General features: G+C 44.4%; 1 protein-coding gene across 1 annotated transcript in view; it reads right to left on the bottom strand.

The window, feature by feature from the left end:
- LAMA2 (laminin subunit alpha 2) overlaps positions 1-24,334 on the bottom strand; it is a 1,492,466-nt gene that overhangs the window by 1,036,121 nt on the left and 432,011 nt on the right. The window contains 1 exon segment of the mRNA XM_029596813.1: positions 183-425. Within this exon segment, the coding sequence (XP_029452673.1) occupies positions 183-425 (243 nt within the window).

Below are 24,334 nucleotides of genomic sequence, written 5' to 3'. Positions count from 1 at the left end.
GGCTAAAATTTAGCAAGATAAGTATCCAAATATTCATTTAGTTGGATAACTTCTGAGCTATCTGGCTAAATGCTAATGAATATGGACCTCCCCATGCACAGCTGTCAGAATAACCAAATATATCAATTAAGTAAAAGTTAATTAGGTTGACTGATGTCAACGCTTTAGTAGCTCATTTTTACCTCTCCATTTTCCAGCGGGTGGATCCTGGAATAGTAAGAAGTGCAGATAACCTCATTGTCCTTGGTATAGGATGGAGGGCCGGTTCGTGGGAGGATATTGTAACGAGTCAGACACTCAGAATCGGTGATAGCATAATATTGCCAAGGTTTGAAGTTGACACCATCTACTGAGCGCTCCAAAATCCAGTTGCCAGGTCGTGGCGAGTTTGCAGCTTTAATTATAATATATGCAATCTGGAACACCTGAAGCGTAAAAAAGATATAGATGTAGAATGTTAATTTATTTCTTTCACACATTTTCTTGCTCAGTATAAAAACTACTCAGTTTCAATAGGTAATAAAATTTCAGCCTCTGGCTTTCATTGTGTAGTTTGTATTTTTCCTTGTATGTCAATGTCACAAATTTCAGGAGAAAATATTATAATAGGTTAACAATTGCATCTATCAAAAAATAAACATAATAAAAGAATGCAATATTAACATTTCTTATAAACTTTATTTAAACATTTCAAATCTCTTCAAAATAACAATTCAAATATATCTAACAATAAATTTAAAAAATCATTATAAGAATTCAAACTATCAAATAAATCAACCACAAATAAAAGGGCCCACAGACTCTAAAAACCACAAAAGAGCAACACAACATACACACACAAACACACATACGTAACACATACCCCCATTAAAAAAACAAAAATAAAACAAGTCCAACACACCTATGAGAAAATAGTACAAGGTTCACAAAAATGGATCAAAAACATTTTCCACAGCAAAAAACATGGCTCGATGAAAATACAAACTATAAAATAGTTAGCTTCCAAAAAATCTTACAAGCTAGACTTTAAATTTCCAATTGTATTCATAAATGATCACTCATAGGCCACAAATAAGCTCACTGAAGGACGGATTTATCACAATTGCACCTTATGCAATCCCTCCATGAAAATTTACCATCAATTACAGTGGCTATTCTCTAACCAATGTTGGGTCAATGGTGCCTCCATCCATGCATTATGAAAAGCACTACACTGACTAATGAGTGCATTTATTTTAAGTGTTATGTAAGAAATTATTTTGTTAATTTATTTTTTTTTTAATTTTGTTTTGGGTGTATTGCTGTGGTATTGCTGTGGTATTCTTGTTTTTGTTAGCACTACAGTGCTCAATAATAGCACTATTATTGAGCACTGCATGCATTATTATTGAGCACTACAGTGCTCAATAATAATGCATGCTTTAAAAATCTCAGGAGGTCTTACCAAAATAGAAACTTTTGCATGGGCAGGGGTATGACTATGAATGTTCTTTTAAAGGTGTTTAAAGCAGTGCAGGGATAAAAAAATTATTTTCATTTTTTGGTTCATTTTTGGGATGTTTTTCCCCCCAGAATTTTGGTTTGTGGAATATATGATTTATTTCATTTGTGTGAAAAAAACAAAGCAAACATTTAAAAAAACAATCCAAAAATGAACTAAAAAAAGAAAATGGGGCCTCCCAAACTCTCCTGTCCCCACCACCCATCCCTCCCATCCAGAAAAAAGCCAGGGACAGTATCTTCCCGGCCCTCACGTACCCAGTCCAGTGGGGATCCGCTGGTGAGGCCTAAGATCAAGACAAAGCCTTGGCCTTGCATAAGCCTAGGCAGATCTCCACAACCTAAGTCTCAGCCTGACATCTCGGCCCAACCTGGAGGCAAGGTCCCAATGCTGGGGCCTTGGTCCAGACCCAAGAGTGAAGCCAAGAGTGAAGTTAGGGCCTGACCTGGAGGGTGTGTCCCAACTTATGAGCCTCAGCATAGGGTCAGACCCAGGCTTGACATCAGGGCCTGACCTGGAGTCCAGGTCCCAATGACTGGGCCTCAGCCTAGAGTCAGACCCAGGCGCAGAGCCCAGGCCTCGCAGCTCTGATGATGGCGTCCTCATTTATTTATTTGCAATTTTTATATACCGTCATTCAGTAGATTCCATCATAATGGTTTACAACAATGGCATAAAATCTAGTACAATTTAAATTCCTAAAAACATACAAAAAGTATTATAACAGAACTAATAGATATAAAATATTACTAACACATAGAGATGTGATTCGGCCGAACCTTTTGGTTCGGCCTTTGTTATCAGCCCGCCGCAGGAAATTTCATTTCCCTGTGGTTCGGGCCGATTTTATTTCGGCTGCCCCCCGAAACAATATCCGAAAACCGCACCAACCCTTCAAATTTAAATGTAAAAAAAAAACCAAACCCTACCTCAACCCTTCAAATTTAATTAATTGCAACTCCCCCACCCTCCCAACCCCCCAAAACTTGCCGAAATTCCCTGGTGGTCCAGCGGGGGGTCCCAGGAGTAATCTCCCACTCTTGGGCCGTTGGCTGCCAGTAATCAAAATGGTGCCGATGGCCCTTTGCCCTTACCTGTGTGACAGAGGCTATCAGTGGCATTGGCCGGCCTCTGTCACATGGTAAGAGCAATGGACAGCCGGGCGCCATAATGGTGTGGGCCATCCATTGCTCCTACCATGTGACAGGGGCCAACCAATGGCACAGATAGCCCCTGTCACATGGTAAGCGCAAAGGGCCATTGGTGACATTTTGATTAGTAGCAGCTGACAGCCCGAGGCGGGGAGATCACTCCCGGGACCCCGCTGGACCACCAGGGACTTTTGGTAAGTCCTGGGGGGGTGGGAGGGTGGGAAGTTGCAATTAATTAAATTCAAAGGGTTGGGGTGGGTTTTGGATATCATTTCAGGGGGCAGCTGAAATAAAAATCGTCCCATGAAATTTCGTGGGTTTTTGTTATCGTTTTGTTGCCCCCCCAGACCACGACAAAATAGGAAATATTGTCTCTATTTCCTATTTCGTCGCAAACGAATGCACATATCTACTAACACATATTTGAAATATGAATAGCACATGAATGGACTATAAAAGCATTAACATCAGTGATAAAACATAAAAGGACGAGTGAATGTTATTATTAAAACTCAAAAACTAAAAGTGATGTAAGTCATAAGAGGGCCGGTAGTCTCATTGTTGAAAGGATAATGTTAGTGAATTTCATAAAATGCCTTCCTGAACAGCCAAGTCTTAATTTCTTTTTTAAAGTTTTTTATGTTCTGTTGTAGGCATGTTTCAGTAGGTAATGAGTTCCATAAATTTGCGCTTGCCAAAGAAATTGCTCTCTCTAATTGGGCAGTTTTTATTGAAGGAATAGGTAAGAGTCCTTGATTCATAGAACGTAAATTTCGCTGTGGGGTGTGTATTTTTATTGCTGTATTGAGCCAGTCTGTTTTTTCTTCATAGATAATTTTATGAGTTGTTAAAATTTTGTATCCAACTCTATATTTTATTGGGAGCCAGTGCATGGATATCAAAACCGGTGTGATGTGATCATGTTTTTTTGTTTCTGTAAGAATTCTTGCTGCCGTATTTTGTAGAATTTGTAATGGGCGTATTGTTGTTAATGGTAATCCTAGAAGTAGGCCATTGCAATAATCAAGGTTGGCAAAAATTTGCAGTTTAAGGATAGTTCTGAAATAATTTTGATCCAAAAGGAGTTTTAAACGTTTTAATATTGCTAATTTATGATATCCTTCTTTGATTTTGGTTGCAATATGTACTTTGCAGTTTAGTTCAGTATCGATAATGAAGCCCAAATCACGGACCTATTGTATGGGCTGAATTCTTGTTTGTTTGTCCTCTAATATCAATGGCGGTAAAACTTCTTTCTTCGTAAACTGCCGCCATCTGCTGAGGTCATGCCAGAGTTAACTAACAAACCGTCCTTATTCGTCACATTTTGCACATTTATTTAAAATGAATGCACATCCATATGTTGGATTTTTCTATTTGTTTTTATTGTTGGTTTGTTTGTAGTGGCTTTAATTCATTTTTCACTTTTAGAGAGAATACTAGAGGGGGTCAGTAGAGGAGGAAATATCCCCAAAGTAAGATACGCATGGACTGTTGAAAAAGCTGGGTGGGAAACATGTTGGATTTAAACCCCTGCTGCATGAGGTGCAGCTGTGGTCCATCAACTCCCCATTTGGAAGTCCTTTGCTGAGCTTATTCATGGCCTATGGATGTATCATTTATGGATGTAATTGGAACTTTATAGACTAGCTTGTAAGATTTTTTGGAAGCCTATTAGTTTGTAGCATGTATTTTCACTGAGCCATGTGTTTTGCTGTGGAAAATTTTTTTTATCCATTTCTTGCAGACTTTGGACTATCTTCCCATAGAGATGTTGGATTCTTTTTATTTAGTTCTTTAAATTTAAGTGGTGGTATGTGTCTTTTTGTGTGTGTATGTTTTTCGGTCTTTAGTGCATGTGGGTCCTTTTGTGTTTGTGGTTGTCGATTTATTTTATAATTTATTTTAATTCTTATTATGAATTTTGGAATTTATTGTTGGTTGGTTACATATATTAGACTGCTGTTTTGGACAGATTTTAAATGTTGACATTAAAGTTTACATAAAATGTTAATATTGCATTCTTTTATTATGTTTACAGATTTCAGAAAAATACTTTTGCTGGTGAAAATAATTTCTGATTTTGATAATGTTTTCTTCTGATGAGAAATCCCCCTTGTAGCAATGGCAACATTTAAAACATGTTAAAAGGAATATCAAATCCCAAATTCAGTCTGACTCACTGAAGAACTACAGAAGTTCATGTGCAATTTTCTTTGGTGACTCCATACTAAACACTTGTATGCACCACCTCCATCCCCACATCAGCCCTGAGACAGCGCCTTACTGTGACATAAAAAAACACATTTTCTGCTGATTTGGTTATTCATTTAACTGACAAAGATTGGGGGGATATCTGGAAGAGAGTACACAAAATGTCAATATGTAGTCGCAGAACAGAGCTGATGTATAAGTTGGTGAGAAGAATATATAGATATCCCCTGTATTATGCAGTTTCTTCAAGGGGCGACATGTCTCTGTTGGAGGGTATGTGGGGGAAGATGGATCTACTTATATGTATGGTCAGCCTGTCCCTTAGTGCAAATATTTTGGAATGGGGTGGCAACTAGAGATGTGAATCGGAACCGGTATCAGTTCGGATTCTGGTTCCGATTCACATCGTGAAATTTTTATCTTGCAGTCCGATCGGGTTTTTTTTTTGTTTGTTTGTTTGTTTTTTTTAATCGGCTGCGCCCGAGTTGATAACCAAAAAATACAGCCGACTCTTTAAAATGAGTTTGTTAGTATCCCCCCACCCTCCGGACCCCCCCCCCCCCCCACAATTTTTAAATACCTGGTGGTCCAGCGGGGATCCCGGGAGCATTCTCCCGCGCTCGGGCCGTCGGCTGCCAGTAAACAAAATGGCGCCGATGGCCATTTGCCCTTAGCATGTGACAGGGTATCCGTGCCATTGGCCGGTCCCTGTCACATGGTAGGAGCAATGGACGGCCGGCACCATCTTTAAAAATGGCGTGGGCCATCCAGTGCACCTACCATGTGACAGGGGCCGACCAATGGCACCGATAGCCCCTGTCACATAGTAAGAGCAAAGGGCCATCGGCGCCATTTTGATTAGTGGCAGCCGACAGCCCGAGCGCGGGAGAATGCTCCCGGGACCCCCGCTGGACCACCAGGTATTTAAAAAAATTTTTGGCGGGGTCCGGAGAGTGGGGGGATACTAAAACTCATTTTAAAGGGTCAGGTTGTATTTTTAGGTTGTGTCCTTTCTTCCCACCTCCCCCCCCCCAATAACGATAAGAAAACCCACTAAATTAATTGTGGGGTTTCTTATCGCTATCAGGGACCCCCCCCCCCCCCGATATCTGACGATATTGAAAATAGTGGACGATATTTTCAATCGTCAAATAAACGATTCACATCCCTAGTGGCAAATAAAATGACAGCTATACTGCTTTATCCGGTGAGTCTCACTCCAGTGTTATGTTTGCTTGGTCTCTGGGTTGATGTGGCTCTTGCTGGTTCTTTGCACAAGCTGGGAAATCATCTTCTTCGTGCAGCTAGACTCACGATTGCCACGCACTGGAAGTCACAACCTTTGCATTCGCGTTGGTATAAGTGCAGGATATGAAAAAATGATATTTACATAAGAAAGCTTTTCTTTATGACCAAGTGTGGGGGCTTTATTGGCAACATCTGTGAGAGGAGGGAGTAGGTACCGTATCATAGAAAACCTCTAATGTTTAATACAGTGGACATGCATACTGAATACCAAGGGGTTGGCTTGGATTATAGTATTTCAGATAGTGATAGAATGCCTATGTCAAGAGATAATGTGTCAAACTACCTTATTGTATATTTTGTTTACAGTCGTTATGTCTACTAATTGTTTAAATAAACAGTTTTTAAAAAATGGCACATTTTCAGGCCAGCCAACACCATTTTCTTGTATGACTCTGTATGTATGGCTATACAAGAAAATGGAGCCCTGAGAAGGCACCATATTACATCACAGTATGACGAGAGTCTCAAGGAGGACTAGCATCATTTCAGTGCAGAAGACCTAAGGGCACACAGTGAGTAGGCATCCTTCCTGCCCCTCTGGAGCCCTATGGATGGGGTAAATGGGGGCGGGGGGGTGATTCCAGGGTCCGAGATATTTTTTGGGGAAGGTAAGGAATGAGGGAAGTCCCATTTCTGGGTTTTTTTTTTTCATTTCTGTAAAAGAAACAAAAAATACATTAAACAATACGATACCTGGGGAAAAACAAAACAAGGAACAAAAGAACATATTGGAGGCTGCACACCCCTAGCAGGTATTCCTTTCTCCTAATGCACTAGATTCCCCTCTTCAAAGACAGGTGAAACACACTCTCCAGATTCTTCTTCCTTTTAAATGCTAAAATCCAGTGTGGGACATGGCTCACATCCCTAACTCCTGGGGGCAATTCACTCCATTCCCCCTATTTCTACTCATGCCTCTTTTGACCCTTGCACCTTCTCCTTGGTCATTGCAGATCCACCCTTCCAGCAGCATGCAGGTCTTTCCATTCTCCTTCACATTCTGGACCTCCTGGTGTACTCTTTTTGGAACATCCCCTTCCTCCTAGCTCCTGGAGTCCTGGTCATTTCTTCAGTGAGAGGAATTGCCTCTTCTCCAACATCCTTCTGCCTCAGACCTCTTCCCTTGAGGAGAATAGTCACTATAAGGCCCAGCTCCGCAGACTGGCTACTCCAGGCTCCCTTCATCCTGGAGGTACCTTTCAATCTCCACTCCATACTCAGAAAGGGCAAGTCTCACCAAATTGACCCAGGATTTATATCCTTTTAGGCCACTCCCAAGCAATCATCACTCCCCGTCTAACTTGTGAAAATCCTCACTAACCCCTTAGTATTCGTCAAGTTAAATGTATCTCAATAAAACAAGCATAAATAGAATAGTTTCACACTGAAAACCAACAATCCAGTGGCAGCTTAAAAGAACTGAAATCCAATATTCAATTTTTCCCCTCCCCTCTAAACTCACTGCAACCACCACTCTCTTGGATAGGAGCACAATCGGTGATCCCTCCACCATACTTTGTTTTATTTTTGCTATGATTATGGAGGGTAATTTTCTAACAAATCATGCAACTTATGCATTGCCAAAACGCATAAGTTACACCAGTTTTCAAAGTGAACTTATGTGCATGAGTTGGCTTTGAAAATGATCCCTAAGAACATGCACAAACTAATTCACATGCAGTTGCATCGCCTCTTTGCAGTGTGTAACTTGTGCAAGTTAATTTACAAGTATTGGGCCAGGTTCTCAGAGGATTTATACGCGCCGGGCCTATTTTATAAAGGCCTGGCGATGCATGTAAAGCCCTGGGACACGTCTAAGTCCCGGGGCTTTACTAAAGGGGCAGTCCGGGGGTGGGGTGGGGCCAGAGGTCTCCGGCACAGCGGCCATTTGCCGCTGTATTGGTGGATCACTTGCCGGCAGGCTACAGGCGCTTGCAACCTGCGCCTCCCTCTAAGCGGGCACAAAAGGTGAGATAAGAAATTGGGGGGAGGGGTTTGAGTAGGGCTGGGTGGGGAAAGGTTAGGAGGAAGGGGTGGGAAGGTCAGTTTAGGGGAATGGAACAGAGGAAACCCGAGGGCGTCGGCGCGCACAAGGTGCACTAGTGTGCACCCCCTTGTGTGTGCTGACCCACGATTTTATAACATGCGCGCACATGTTATAAAATCAGGCATACATACATGTGTGCCGGGTAGCGTGCGCACATGTATGCCTGCGCGCAGTTTTGAAAATTCACCCCATTCTTTTAAAATCAAAAGTATGCATGTACATCTTAACTCTGTGCCAACTCTTTCCCCAGGAATGCCCATTTTTACATGCATGAAAATATTTGTGAAATCAGATTACCTGCATACTTTTATCCACACAGCCCCATACAATTTTATAAAAAGTCATTTATAGCTACAAACATGCATTTTATGCACATAAATATTTTGAAAAATTACCACTTAACTGATCAGAAATAGAAAATACCAATCAGAATTGATTTAACAAAGTATTGGCAATATGATCTCAAGGGCTACAGAAAATGGTGCAAAGCCTGAAACATAAGCCCTACACATAAAGGCTTAAGGAACTCAAACTCTACTGTCTACAGTAACGAAGGGGAAAGCTTCCCTAAGGAATAAGAAGGTATCTTTTTTTTCTAAAGGCCATGGGTCATAATAAGACGTTGATAGGAAGGGGGCTCAAGAGGAACTATTTCTTTACAGAGAGGGCAATAGATGCCTGAAATAATCCATCATCAGACGTGCTAATAACCACACCAAATACAGAAGTCAAGCATGCTTGGAAAAGGGAAGTGGTAAGGGAAAAGGAGGAAGACAAACAAAAATCGAGGGTCTGTGGTGACTCAGTAGGTAGGAAATAAATGAACCACTATGTAACTTACATAAATAATTTGGTCTTACCCGGTCCCTAGAAAGAATTAGACTACATCTCAAATCTCCCAGTACTCCTAGCAGAAGACCCAGGACTGGACTAGCCAGGATGTAAATGTTTGGCAAGAACTGAGGAAAGCTACAAGGTGAAATTTAAAAGACCGGTGCACACCAAAATCAGGAGATGCACACGCATGTAGGGCTCCCACACGCCCTTCGTATTTTAAAAGCCGCCTGCATGCATATCTCCCACTACGTGCACTTCTCACTCAGAATCAAAAAAAGGGCACGATGTGGACAGGGCAAGGGCATTACTGGGCGGGGCCAAGAGATGTGCGTGCACTTACACCCCTGGGCGTGCGTCCAATTCTAGTGCCACATAACTTTACATTTGCTATGGGTGAAGTTTAAAAAAAAAAAAAAGCCATTCCTGAGGGGTTTTAAAGGGTCTGAGGTAACTGAAGGCAATGCAGGCTATTAAACCAGGGGGGGGGGGGGGGGGGGGGGGATTTAAAGGACCTAGCTCTATATTGGGAGAAATGGTGGTGAAACTGGTTTTACCGTGGGTGTATGCCAGTTATAAATTTCCCTGACTTACATTTGCATTTATTAAAATTTCCTAATTGCTCAACACAATAAAGGCCTGAGCGATGAACAAAAAAAGCATACATAATCAATTTAACAAAAACAGAAATACAAATAACATACATACAGCCGTGCTTGGCTAGCAAAGAAAATATGTTACCAAAACAATTAAAATATAAAATTCTCACAAAACGAAACCTGATTTGCATGGTTGGATGCGCCTACTTGCAAAATTAGGTTCACATATACATGCGCCAAGGCTATTTTATAATGTACATGCATATGTGAACATAGGTTTTAAAATTGCCTGTCCCTGGGCATGTGCTGACGCATATGTGTTACCCTTTGAAAGTTACTGTGCCTATTAGCAGCCTGATTATATGTTGAGAGAACTGCATAGCGCTTTTCCACCCTCTGCTTGACTCTGCCAAGTACATGTGTTTCTTACTTTTAATGCACAGAAAACTACCATTTGTATTAAAAAAAATAACAAGGATATTGTAATGTCTTGATTTATTCACAGATACTATAGTGTGATACTTTTCAGTTTGGTACAGAATAAGTTCATCTCACTGTGAATATTCACGAATAGTAATCCTGGGGTTCTTCCTTTATTTTGTTGTATCTTAAATAAGTGCTAAATATATGAACCTATCAAAGTGATTCATAAAAGAGGCAGAAAGTGCAGCTTATATTTAATTACCCACAGCATTCAAAGACAGGATAACAAAACAATTAATAAATAACAAATAAGAAAAAGTGAGTACAAATGCCATATTTTTCTGTGCAGGGGGTGAGCTGGAGGAAGATGATAAATAAAGGGAGTTTCTTCAAATTATTCTACAAGCAATATGCAGAAAAGAGAATGAGGAAACAGAAGCAAACATACCAACTGATGACCACAGAAGACCATGATAAGAGACCTTGCAAAGGCAAGACTGAAGAGCCTTTTCTAGGGCATCCAGGGATAACATCATTGGAGGGTGCTGTGGGCTTTCCCGCCATGGGCCCTTTAACTGAAGAAAAGACAGGTGTGCAAATGCCTAGCAGGACTCTGACAGGAGTGGCAGCATTGGGGATCGGTGGCATTTCCAGCTGCAATGATAGCTAAGGCACAGTCGTGATTGTCATGGGTAAGTGAAGCCACTTGTGGGACCTTCCCAATAGCAGTAAACCTAATAGTACCCCCTCCTTCAGCCTTCTCTCTTCAGCTTCTGGGAAGAAGATGGCAATCCTTTACCAACTCAGGGCTCGAGGGTACAGAAGCAGGATCCAGAGATACTTTGATTTCGAAGACTGACAAGAAGAACCACACAAGACATGGTAGAAGACTTGAAACAAAAATCAAGATGAGACATGAGTTACTCCAAAGAGCAGACACCTCCTGAAGGTCGAGAAGATTACATGCAAGTGCCTCATGATGAAAGGCCTATCGCAGGGAGACGCTCACTGAGCTCATGGCCTTTGCAAACTGTCAGAGAACCATCAGCCAGGGCTGGTCTCTGGGGGTAACCCTTCGGCCACTCCGAAAGGCCCTTTCGAACCACAGGTATGTGTGACCCTCTGTGCCATGACACAACTGACACATCCCTGGGACTGGCCATGGTCCATGTCGCTGGCAGGTAAGTATATCCAGGCATCAGCTAGGCGATGACATGGGTGCACTGAAGACCAGAACCAAGACTGCAGCCATACCAAGATGGAACTGAAGACTGAAGTGAAGCTGAGCTGGAGATGTGGGACCAGGATCAAGGCTGAAGACCGTAGCAGGCTGAAAACGGAAGCCCAGGTGAAGATGAGGAACCAGACAAAGACTTAAGACAAGGTCCAGACAATGATGAGGAACCAGGCAATGGCTGAAGACAAGGATCCATGTGAGGACAAGGAACCAGGTAAAGGCTTAAGACAGGGATCCAAACAAGGATGAGGAGCCAGGCAAAGACTGAAGACAAGGAAGAGGTGGACACTGAAGACCAGGTTGGACCACGGGCTGGAATAAGCTCTCTGAAGACCAGGAACAAGAAACTCAGGAACAAGGAACTTGGGAACATGGAACAAGACTCTAAATCCAAGAGGACTCCAAAGATTTAATCCAGTGAAGATGGACCAAGGACAGACAAGACACAGGAGACCTGGAAGAAATCAAGAACCACAGAAGAACACAGAAGACCCAGACAAGAGACCAAGAAACCTAGCAAAGGCCCTGAATGTAAGACTAAAGAGCCCTTTTACAGGACATCCAGTGAGGACATCATTGGAGAGCACCGACGGCTTTCCTGCTGTGGGCCCTTTAACTGAAGAAAAGAGGCACACACACCAAACAGGACGCTGACAGGAGTAGCAGCATCAGGGATCAGCGGCGTTTACAGCCACAATGACAGCAGAGGCAGAGTCAGGGCTGCCATGGGTAAGCAAAGCTACTCATGGGACCTTCCCATGAATGGTAAACCTAGTACATGGTACACAGAAAACCATAACTGGGATAGACTTATATGGATGACAGTGCATGTCGCAAAACAGTTCAAGAGATCTGTTCTGTTCAAAGAGAAAAGTCACTAGATAGTTTGATATAAAAAACAAATAGCTTTCTTATATCATATGCAGAGGAATTTATTGTAGCATGTAACTCTATCCCCCAACATGGGACCATGTTTCACCAAGACTGCATCAGGAAGGACCAATTTACAATTTAAACAAGTTTCCAAGCAAAGTTTACAAAAATCTTAAGAACATAATAACATAAGAACATGCCATACTGGGTCAGACCAAGGGTCCATCAAGCCCAGCATCCTGTTTCCAACAGTGGCCAATCCAGGCCATAAGAACCTGGCAAGTACCCAAAACCTGTCTATTCCCTGTTACCTTTGCTAGTAATGGCAGTGGCTATTTTCTAAGTCAACTTAATAGCAGGAAAAGGATTTCTCCTCCAAGAACTTATCCAATCCTTTTTTAAACACAGCTATACTAACTGCACTAACCATATCCTCTGGCAACAAATTCCAGAGTTTAATTGTGTGTTGAGTAGAAAAGAACTTTCTCCGATTAGTTTTAAATGTGCCACATGCTAACTTCATGGAGTGCCCCCTAGTCTTTCTATTATCCAAAAGAGTAAATAACCTATTCACATCTACCCGTTCTAGACCTCTCATGATTTTAAACACCTCTATCATATCCCCCCTCAGCCATCTCTTCTCCAAGCTGAAAAGTCCTAACCTCTTTAGTCTTTCCTCATAGGGGAGCTGTTCCATTCCCTTTATCATTTTGGTAGCCCTTCTCTGTACCTTCTCCATCGCAATTATATCTTTTTTGAGATGCGGCGACCAGAATTGTACACAGTATTCAAGGTGCGGTCTCACCATGGAGCGATACAGAGGCATTATGAAATTTTCCGTTTTATTCACCATTCCCTTTCTAATAATTCCCAACATTCTGTTTGCTTTTTTGACTGCCGCAGCACACTGAACTGACGATTTCAATGTATTATCCACTATGACACCTAGATCTCTTTCTTGGGTTGTAGCACCTAATATGGAACCTAACATTATGTAACTATAGCATAGGTTATTTTTCCCTATATGCATCACTTTGCACTTATCCACATTAAATTTCATCTTCCATTTTGATGCCCAATTTTCCAGTCTCACAAGGTCTTCCTGCAATTTATCACAATCTGCTTGTGATTTAAGTACTCTGAACAATTTTGTATCATCTGCAAATTTGATTATCTCACTAGTCATATTTCTTTCCAGATCATTTATAAATATATTGAAAAGTAAGGGTCCCAATACAGATCCCTGAGGCACTCCACTGCCCACTCCCTTCCACTGAGAAAATTGTCCACTTAATACTACTCTCTGTTTCCTGTCTTTTAGCCAGTTTGCAATCCACGAAAGGACATCGCCACCTATCCCGTGACTTTTTACTTTTCCTAGAAGCCTCTCATGAGGAACGTTGTCAAATGCCTTCTGAAAATCCAAGTATACTACATCTACCGGTTCACCTTTATCCACATGTTTATTAACTCCTTCAAAAAAGTGAAGCAAATTTGTGAGGCAAGACTTGCCTTGGGTAAAGCCATGCTGACTTTGTTCCATTAAACCATGTCTTTCTATATGTTCTGTGATTTTGATGTTTAGAACACTTTCCACTATTTTTCCTGGCACTGAAGTCAGGCTAACCGGTCTATAGTTTCCCAGATCACCCCGGAGCCCTTTTTAAATATTGGGGTTACATTTGCTATCCTCCAGTCTTCAGGTACAATGGATAAATTTAATGATAGGTTACAGATTTTTACTAATAGGTCTGAAATTTCATCTTTTAGTTCCTTCAGAACTCTGGGGTGTATACCATCTGGTCCAGGTGATTTACTACTCTTCAGTTTGTCAATCAGGTCTACCACATCTTCTAGGTTCACCGTGATTTGATTAAGTCCATCTGAATCATTACCCATGAAAACCTTCTCAAGTATGGGTACCTCCCCAACATCCTCTTCAGTAAACACCGAAGCAAAGAAATCATTTAATCTTTCTGCGATGTCCTTATCTTCTCTAAGTGCCCCTTTAACCCCTCGATCATCTAACGGTCCAACTGACTCCCTCACAGGTTTTCTGCTTTGGATATATTTTAAAAAGTTTTTACTGTGAGTTTTTGCCTCTAAGGCCAACTTTTTTTTCAAATTCTCTCTTAGCCTGTCTTATCAATGTCTTACATTTAACTTGGCAACATTTATGCAATATCCTATTTTCTTCTGTTGGATCCTTCTTCCAATTTTTGAATGAAGATCTTTTGGCTAAAATAGCCTCTTTCACCTCCCCCCTTAACCATGCCGGCAATCGTTTTGCTGGCATGGTTAAGGGGGGAGGTGAAAGAGGCAATCATTTTGCCTTCTTTCCACCTTTCTTAATCTTGAACTAGAAAGATAAAAAAAAGGCTAAAGCAGGGATACTGTATAAATAGTAAAGTACATACCATTTTAATAACTGAACTTTCATATGCTGTGAAGCAGCTTTAAAAGCGAAATGCCATGGAAAGACAGAGCATTTTAAAACAGACAGAAATGTGCACTAAAATTTAGAAGCCAATTGCAGAGAAAGGGAGGTATGGACTATGACATCACAAGCATAAGTTAACAAAAATCATAAAGTGAACAGATACAAAAGAAGACTGTATAAATAGTAAAGTATACACTATTTTAATAAATGAACCTTCAAATAACATGAGGCAGCTCTAAAAGCCATGGAGAAACAGAGCATATTTAAAACAGACAGAAATGCGATCCAGAACTCAAAAGCCAACTGCGGGAAAGGAGCGGAGCAAGGACAATGAGATATAAGAAAGCTGGATTTTTTTAATCAAACCATCTAGTGATTTTTCTCTTTGAACATAACAGATCATTTGAATTGCTTTGCAACACATGCTGCTGTTTATATTGATATTTAGTGTGTCTTGCACATATCTCTACCTCCTTTGTGGGATAGAGTTATTCCTGGCTAAAATCAATTCAAGAAGGATGGAGTAAGGAAGAAAGAAAGAAAGAGAAGAGTTATATATATATATATATATATATATATATATATATACACATACATACAATAATATTAAAGCAACAGAGCTGCAAGGCTTATGAGGAAAAGAGGAGGCACTTTGGAAAGAAGCAATAGAACACCTATTTATTTTGGTGTAATACCGACCTCCATTATAGACAGACGTAATGGATAGAGAATTAATGGAGAATATTCACAAAATTGCTATGAAATGGAAGGTGCTATTGCTAGGTGATTTCAATCTGCCAGATGTTGATTTGGAACATCCTTCCTGTGGTGTCTTCTAGAAGCAGGGAGAACCTGGATTCTCTGCAGGGAGCACTACTCCATCAACTGGTTACAGAACCCTCATAGGAGGGTGCAATACTAGACTTGGTGCTTACCAATGGGGACAGAGTTTTTGATGTTGTAATGGACTATCATCTCGGATCCAATGATGAATGGATGATGTGATTCAGTGATGAAGATTTATTTAAAGACAAGGTCCTAAACTTCAGGAAAATGAACTTTCCTAAAATAGGAGAGTACCTCTAAGAGTCATTAGCTGGATGGGAAAATTTAGGAGAAGTAGAAGAGCAGTAGAAAAAACTAAAACGAGATATTATAAGGGCAACTAACCTCTTTGTTAGGAAAGTAAATAGAGGCTGCTATGGTTTTCTAAAGTAGCTGAAAAGGTAATTAAAGGTTAGCATTCATAAACTATAAGAGATTACAGAATGAGAAAGAGAAGCAACAAGATCTGGAAAAACTAAGCTGGAAAAGTAATCAGGAATGTAAATATGGTAAAATTGGGGGAGGGGGGCACAGAGACAAGAGTAGTAAATCACCTGGACCAGATGGTATACATCCCAAGGTTCTGAAAGAACTAAAAAATGAAATTTCAGATCTATTTCAATTAATTTGTAACCTATCATTAAAATCATCTGATGTACCTGAAGACTGGAAGATGGTTAATGTAACCCCTATATTTAAAAAGGGATCCGGGGGGGGGGGGGGGTGAGCCTGACCTCAGTGCCAATAAACATTGTGGGAAACTGTTATAAAGAATAAAATCACAAAATATTTAGATAGACCTGTTTTGATGGGACACAGCCAACATGGATTTACCCAGGGGAAGTTTTGCCTACAATTCTACATTTTTTTGAAGGGGGTGAATAAACATGTGGACAAAGGTGAACCGGTAGATGAGGTGTATTTGGATTTTCAGAAGACTTTTGACAAAGTCCCGCATTAGAGGCTTCTAAGAAAACTAAAAAGTCATGGGATAGGAGATGATATCCTTTTGTGGATTGCAAGTTGGTTAAAAGACAGGAAACAGAGAGTAGGATTAAATGGTCAGTTTTCACAATGGAAAAAGGTAAACAGTGGAGTGCCTCAGGGATCTGTATTTGGACTGGTGCTTTTTAATATATTTATAAATGATCTGGAAAGGGATATGATGAGACTGGAAGATTGGGCTTCCAAATGACAGATGAAATTTAATGTGGACAATTGCAAAGTGATGCAGATAGGGAAAAATAACCCTTGCTATAGTTACATAATGTTAGGTTCTATCTTAGGAGTTACCACCTAGGAAAGAAATCTAGGTATCATAGTGGATAATACATTGAAATCATTGGCCCAATGTGCTGTGGTAATTAAAAAAGCAAATAGAATGTTAGGAATTATTAGGAAGGGAATGGTTAATAAAACGGAAAATGTCATAATGCCTCTGTATTGCTCCATTGTGAGACCACACCTTGAATATTGTGTGCAATTCTGGTCACCGCATCTCAAAAAGAATATAGCTGCACTGGAGAAAGTGCAGAGAAGGATGACCAAAATGATAAGGGGCTTGGAACGTCTGCCCTATGAGGAATGGCTAAAAAAGTTAGGGCTGTTCAGTTTGGAGAAGAGACGAGAGAACAGCACTAGGCAGACCTGAGGAGTGGGGAGCGCATGGCAGGGAGTACAGGAGGTATTCTGCTGAGATAGCCCCGAGGGGTGGAGCTGTGTAGCGAGAAAGACACTGATGCTATGACATAGGCTAACCCGTGGAGCAGGGAAGCCCGAGTCGAGTCTCCAGGTAAAGACGTAAGCAACCCTGAGGAGCGGGGCTGCACACTGTGAAACCTCTTGTAGACTGTACTCACACACCCCCGAGAAGCGGGATGTGTGAGTACAGTCACTGATGCAAAAGAAGGCACTACCCAGAGGAGCGGGGACGCACAGGCAGTCTCCTTTGTAGGACGCAGGCACTACCCCGGAATGGAGAAGCACAGGCAGTCACCGGTGTGGATCATAGGCACTTGCCCTGAGGAGTGGGGAAGTACAGACTGTCTCTGGTGTAGAACGTAGGCTCTGCCCTGAGGTGCGGGGAAGCACGGATATGAGTGCCCCAAGTAGTGAAGCGGGTCCCAGAGGCCACCCTGAGGAGCGGGGAGGCCGGCAGGTAGGACTCATGGAAGGCGCAAGGCTAGCCTGCGGAACGGGGGAAGCCAGGAGACCAGGTCTCCAAAAGAGTGCCAGCAGGTCCCCGAGGATTGGGTACTTGAGCCAGGGTCCAGAGCCAGGTCCGAGTCATCCACCACAGGTCCAAGGAGACCGGAGCTAGCAGAGTAGCGACGGAACACGTTGCCAAGTCAGATAGCTAGGGTCAAAGGCGGTGCTTAAGAACCCTGATCAAGTGATGTCATCAGTCGGGGATACCCCTGAGGTTCCCGCCTTAGCATCTTCAAAAGAGGGGCCCGGTGGTGTGCGCGCGCCTAGGAAGGCCCGGAGTCAGCGTGGGTGGTGGTGGCATCCCGGCTGCCACGAGGAACCTTGAGGTACGTCGCGGTAGAGGCTAGCCACCATCGCGAGCAGGCCCAGAGAGGGGAGAAGAGTGACACAAGACATGAGTAGACGCGGTCGCAGCCGTCTGCGATAGAGGGTCATAATAGTATCATTGTGATACTCAGAGGTAAAGTGGAGGAATATGTAGAGGCTGACAAGGAAAAAGTGTAATTTAATTCTATTTGGTATTCACTGTGGAAGTACATGAAGGTGGACTACATAAAACATACACAAACAGAATTGGAAGTGAAGTAAACCTCAATCGATTTTCAGGAAAGTTTATTTCTGAGGACCTAGCTAAACTTAAAGTAAAGTGATAGGGTCCAATGGGATACAGCTGAGAGTATTAAGGGAACTTAGGGAACTTCTGACAGCTCTGCTGTCTAACCTTTTTATTGCTTCTTTAGAGGCAGGAGTAATTCCAATGGACTTGATATATGCGGATGTAGTTCCTATTCATACAAATGGAAAAGGAGGTGGCTAGAAATTACAAGCCAATTAGTCTGACTTCTGTGATAAGCAAACTAATTGAATTGCTGCTAATACAGAGGATAGTGCAGTTTCTGGATTCCAGTGGATAACAAGATCCAAGGCAACATGATTTTTACCAGAGGAAGGTATTGTCAGGTGAATCTGATCATCTTATTTGATTGGGTGACCAAAGAATTGGATCAGGGAAGTGCACTAGAGGTAGCATAATTGTATTTCATTATGGCTTTTGACAAGTCTGCATAGATGACATAACTAAACTGAGCCCCAGTGGTATGGGTCCTAAAGGGACTGACTGGGTTAGAAATTGGATGAGTGGGAAGCAAAAAAGGGCAGTGGTAAACAGAATTCACAAAACGGAGGGGGCATTACTAATGGTGTGCTACAGGGACTATTCGTTTTTGACATTTGCATGAGCAACATTGTGGAACGATTGTCTGGATAGTTTTGGTATTTTGCCAATGAAACTGAAGTCTTCAATGGAGCAGGGAGCCAGAAAGGTGTGGAAAACCTGAGGAGGGATCTAATGAAGCTTGAGGAATTTTCTAGAGTCTGGCAGCTAAGATTTAATGTAAAAAAATAGAGTCATGCATTTTGGGCTGCAAAAACTCAAAGGAGTGGTACATTATAGAGATGAAATTTTTCTAAACATGAAAGAAGAGCAGCATCTGGGGTTGATCACATTAGAGGGTGGACAAGGTGAAAGCAAAAATCAGCAGGATGCTTGGCTGCATAAGTAGAAGAATGGTAAGCAGAAAAAAAACCAGATGATATTGCACCTATATAAGTCACAGGTGAGACCTTATTTATTTATTTTAATGGCCAGGGAGTGGTTAAGGTCACTAGGGGCCTCATTTTCAAATTTCGCATTGGTAACGCATTAGGGGGCGTTACCAATGCAAATGAAGCTTCTTTCGCCATTCGCGAAAACATTAGCACCGCACGCGATGTTTTCCCAGTGTGCGATGATTCTTTCGGTGTTTCATCGCGGGCCACGATAGTCCCGGACAGCCTGTGTCAGGCACCGGGGGGGGGGGGGGGGGGGGGGGGGGGGGGGGGGGGGGGGGGGGGGGGGGGGGGGGGGGGGGGGGGGGGGGGAGAGAGAAGAGAGAGAGAGAGAGAGAGAGAGAGAGAGAGAGAGAGAGAGAGAGAGAGAGAGAGAGAGAGAGAGAGAGAGAGAGAGAGAGAGCGCCTTACTATAGTGCCTATGCCCTAGACAGGTATTTTAACCCCTATGGGAGGGCCACCTACTAACTCGGGGTGGGGATTAGGTATGAGCGTCGGGGGTTGGGGGCCACTTTCGCATTCCTCATGAGACGTACGGACAGAACAGTGGACTCTAGTGCAGATTTGCTGGCCGTCGGAGTGAGGACGCTCACTCCAAGAAGTGGTTTGGGCAACGTTCTCTCCACCTAGCTTGATGGACACTCTACCTGGGCAACAACAAGCTAGGTGGAGAGAACGGTGCCCAAACCACTTCTTGGAGTGAGCGTCCTCACTCCGACGGCCAGCAAATCTGCACTAGAGAGCACTGTTCTGTCCGTAGGTCTCATGTGGAATGCGAAAGTGGCCCCCAACCCCCGACGCTCATACCTAATCCCCACCCCGAGTTAGTAGGTGGCCCTCCCATAGGGGTTAAAATACCTGTCTAGGGCATAGGCACTATAGTAAGGCGCTCTCTCTCTCGCTTTCTCTCTCTCCCTCCCTCCCCCCCCCCCCCCCCCCCGGGTGCCTGAAACAGGCTGTCCGGGACTATCGTGGACCGCGATATCCCTTTAGCGGCCCCGTAACGCAAATCTCAGGGTTGTAGCTAATATCCGCGATAGCAGCCGCGCTAACACTGCGGCTGTTTCGCCGCACACGATAGCTTTGCATATACTCCGCCCCCTGACAAATTTGCATTCGCAAATCGCGATAACAGCCGTTATCGCGATTTGCGAATTTATCGCGCGCGGTAAACTCCTTTGAAAATGAGGCCCTAGGTGGCTCTTTCTTAATTCCCACAGACAAACAGAAAATATCTTCACACAATGCTTAGCTGATATTTACATTTATTGTCCAGTAAATTGAGTATATATAATAATTTAGGACTAATAAAAATTGCAATGCATAAAAGAATAAGGTATAATGTAAACAAGGAAAAAATACAAATGCAATAGAAGATAAGATACAAGAAAATACATGCAGTGTATATTTAGTGTACAATGCACACTCAGCAATGGAGTATTGTGAACTCTTAGGACTTCAGCGTTAGAACATTGGCATGTCATGAACATCATGCATTATTGCCAGTATTGAGGCATTGGTCTTGTGGTAGTTTATATAGAATATCTCATACTTTGTCTGATTTTTCTTGCCAATACTGAGCCATAAATCATTAGGGATGTGAATCGTTTTCCATATCGTCTTAACGATAGAAATCGTGTGGCAGGGCAAGAAAATCGTCTTAGGCACGATTTTTTAGTTAAAAAATCGTTAAAAATCGTTTTTTTTCCGATTAGTGCGCACTAACTCGAGTTAGTGCGCACTAACGGGAGTTAGTGCGCACTAACTGGGAGTTAGTGCGCACTAACTGAAAATGATACAATTTGACACTTTTCAGGTCAGTTAAGGTCAGTTTAGGAATGAATATGTATTCCTATTGGCTGCCCTCTTATTTATTCATGTTACCAAGTTTCCTACTGACAGTATATGGGGGATGGGAAATGGAAACAGTTGGTAGCTTGACAAAACAAGTAATGTGATCAGTCAATGTGACTAGAACTTGTGCCCTAACCCTGATACCAGGGGTATTGTGATCTTCCTGCACACAGTGCCCTATCCCTATTAATACCAGGAGTGTTGTGATCTTCCTGCACACAGTGCCCTATCCCTAATACCAGGGGTGTTGTGATCTTCCTGCACACAGTGCCCTATTCCTGATACTGGGGGTGTTGTGATCTTCCTGCACACAGTGCCCTATTCCTGGTACCGGGGGTGTTGTGATCTTCTTGCACACATCCCGGTATCAGGGATAGGGCACTGCATGCAGGAAGATCACAACACTCCTGGTATTAATAGGGATAGGGCACTGCATGCAGGAAGATCACAACACTCCTGGTATTAATAGGGATAGGGCACTGCATGCAGGAAGATCACAACACCCCTGGTATCAGGGATAGGGCACTGTGTGCAGGAAGATCACAATACCCCGGAGGAGTGAGGGTCAGGCAGCTCCCCCCTGTCTGTGAAGCCAGCCTCTCACTAGTAATGCAGGGAGGGAGCTGTCTCAGACTTCACCATCCTCCCCCCCCCCCCTCACCCACACACCATTCACTAGCTGGGACATGGGGGAAGTCAGGAGTGAGGGTCAGGCAGCTCCCCCCTGTCTGTGAAGCCAGCCTCTCACTAGTAATGCAGGGAGGGAGCTGTCTCAGACTTCACCATCCCCCCCCCCCCCCTCACCCACACACCATTCACTAGCTGGGACATGGGGGAAGTCAGGAGTGAGGGTCAGGCAGCTCCCCCCTGTCTGTGAAGCCAGCCTCTCACTAGTAATGCAGGGAGGGAGCTGTCTCAGACTTCACCATCCTCCCCCCCCCCCCCCCCCACCCACCATTCACTAGCTGGGACATGGGGGAAGTCAGGAGTGAGGGTCAGGCAGCTCCCCCCTGTCTGTGAAGCCAGCCTCTCACTAGTAATGCAGGGAGGGAGCTGTCTCAGACTTCACCATCCACCCCCCCCCCCCTCACCCACACACCATTCACTAGCTGGGACATGGGGGAAGTCAGGAGTGAGGGTCAGGCAGCTCCCCCCTGTCTGTGAAGCCAGCCTCTCACTAGTAATGCAGGGAGGGAGCTGTCTCAGACTTCACCACCCTCCCCCCCCCCCCCCTCACCCACACACCATTCACTAGCTGGGACATGGGGGAAGTCAGGAGTGAGGGTCAGGCAGCTCCCCCCTGTCTGTGAAGCCAGCCTCTCACTAGTAATGCAGGGAGGGAGCTGTCTCAGACTTCACCATCCTCCCCCCCCCCCCCCTCACCCACACACCATTCACTAGCTGGGACATGGGGGAAGTCAGGAGTGAGGGTCAGGCAGCTCCCCCCTGTCTGTGAAGCCAGCCTCTCACTAGTAATGCAGGGAGGGAGCTGTCTCAGACTTCACCATCCTCCCCCCCCCCCTCACCCACACACCATTCACTAGCTGGGACATGGGGGAAGTCAGGAGTGAGGGTCAGGCAGCTCCCCCCTGTCTGTGAAGCCAGCCTCTCACTAGTAATGCAGGGAGGGAGCTGTCTCAGACTTCACCATCCCCCCCCCCCCCCTCACCCACACACCATTCACTAGCTGGGACATGGGGGAAGTCAGGAGTGAGGGTCAGGCAGCTCCCCCCTGTCTGTGAAGCCAGCCTCTCACTAGTAATGCAGGGAGGGAGCTGTCTCAGACTTCACCATCCTCCCCCCCCCCCCTCACCCACACACCATTCACTAGCTGGGACATGGGGGAAGTCAGGAGTGAGGGTCAGGCAGCTCCCCCCTGTCTGTGAAGCCAGCCTCTCACTAGTAATGCAGGGAGGGAGCTGTCTCAGACTTCACCATCCACCCCCCCCCCCCCTCACCCACACACCATTCACTAGCTGGGACATGGGGGAAGTCAGGAGTGAGGGTCAGGCAGCTCCCCCCTGTCTGTGAAGCCAGCCTCTCACTAGTAATGCAGGGAGGGAGCTGTCTCAGACTTCACCATCCTCCCCCCCCCCCCCCTCACCCACACACCATTCACTAGCTGGGACATGGGGGAAGTCAGGAGTGAGGGTCAGGCAGCTCCCCCCTGTCTGTGAAGCCAGCCTCTCACTAGTAATGCAGGGAGGGAGCTGTCTCAGACTTCACCATCCTCCCCCCCCCCCCCTCACCCACACACCATTCACTAGCTGGGACATGGGGGAAGTCAGGAGTGAGGGTCAGGCAGCTCCCCCCTGTCTGTGAAGCCAGCCTCTCACTAGTAATGCAGGGAGGGAGCTGTCTCAGACTTCACCATCCTCCCCCCCCCCCTCACCCACACACCATTCACTAGCTGGGACATGGGGGAAGTCAGGAGTGAGGGTCAGGCAGCTCCCCCCTGTCTGTGAAGCCAGCCTCTCACTAGTAATGCAGGGAGGGAGCTGTCTCAGACTTCACCATCCACCCCCCCCCCCCTCACCCACACACCATTCACTAGCTGGGACATGGGGGAAGTCAGGAGTGAGGGTCAGGCAGCTCCCCCCTGTCTGTGAAGCCAGCCTCTCACTAGTAATGCAGGGAGGGAGCTGTCTCAGACTTCACCATCCTCCCCCCCCCCCCCTCACCCACACACCATTCACTAGCTGGGACATGGGGGAAGTCAGGAGTGAGGGTCAGGCAGCTCCCCCCTGTCTGTGAAGCCAGCCTCTCACTAGTAATGCAGGGAGGGAGCTGTCTCAGACTTCACCATCCTCCCCCCCCCTCACCCACACACCATTCACTAGCTGGGACATGGGGGAAGTCAGGAGTGAGGGTCAGGCAGCTCCCCCCCTGTCTGTGAAGCCAGCCTCTCACTAGTAATGCAGGGAGGGAGCTTTCTCAGACTTCACCATCCTCCCCCCCCCCCCCCCTCACCCACACACAATTCACTAGCTGGGACATGGGGGAAGTCAGGAGTGAGGGTCAGGCAGCTCCCCCCTGTCTGTGAAGCCAGCCTCTCACTAGTAATGCAGGGAGGGAGCTGTCTCAGACTGGTATCAGGGTTAGGGCACTGTGTGCAGGAAGATCACAACACTCCTGGTATTAATAGGGATAGGGCACTGTAAGAGATGACTGTAGTAGATTGAATAAAGATCTGATGTTTCTGCTCTCCTCAC

This window comes from Rhinatrema bivittatum, chromosome 3 (assembly GCF_901001135.1).
Source record: "Rhinatrema bivittatum chromosome 3, aRhiBiv1.1, whole genome shotgun sequence".
Classification (NCBI taxonomy): Eukaryota; Metazoa; Chordata; class Amphibia; order Gymnophiona; family Rhinatrematidae; genus Rhinatrema; species Rhinatrema bivittatum.
The sequence above is the reverse complement of the archived record's forward strand: the minus strand, read 5'-3'. Positions and strand labels throughout refer to the sequence as shown.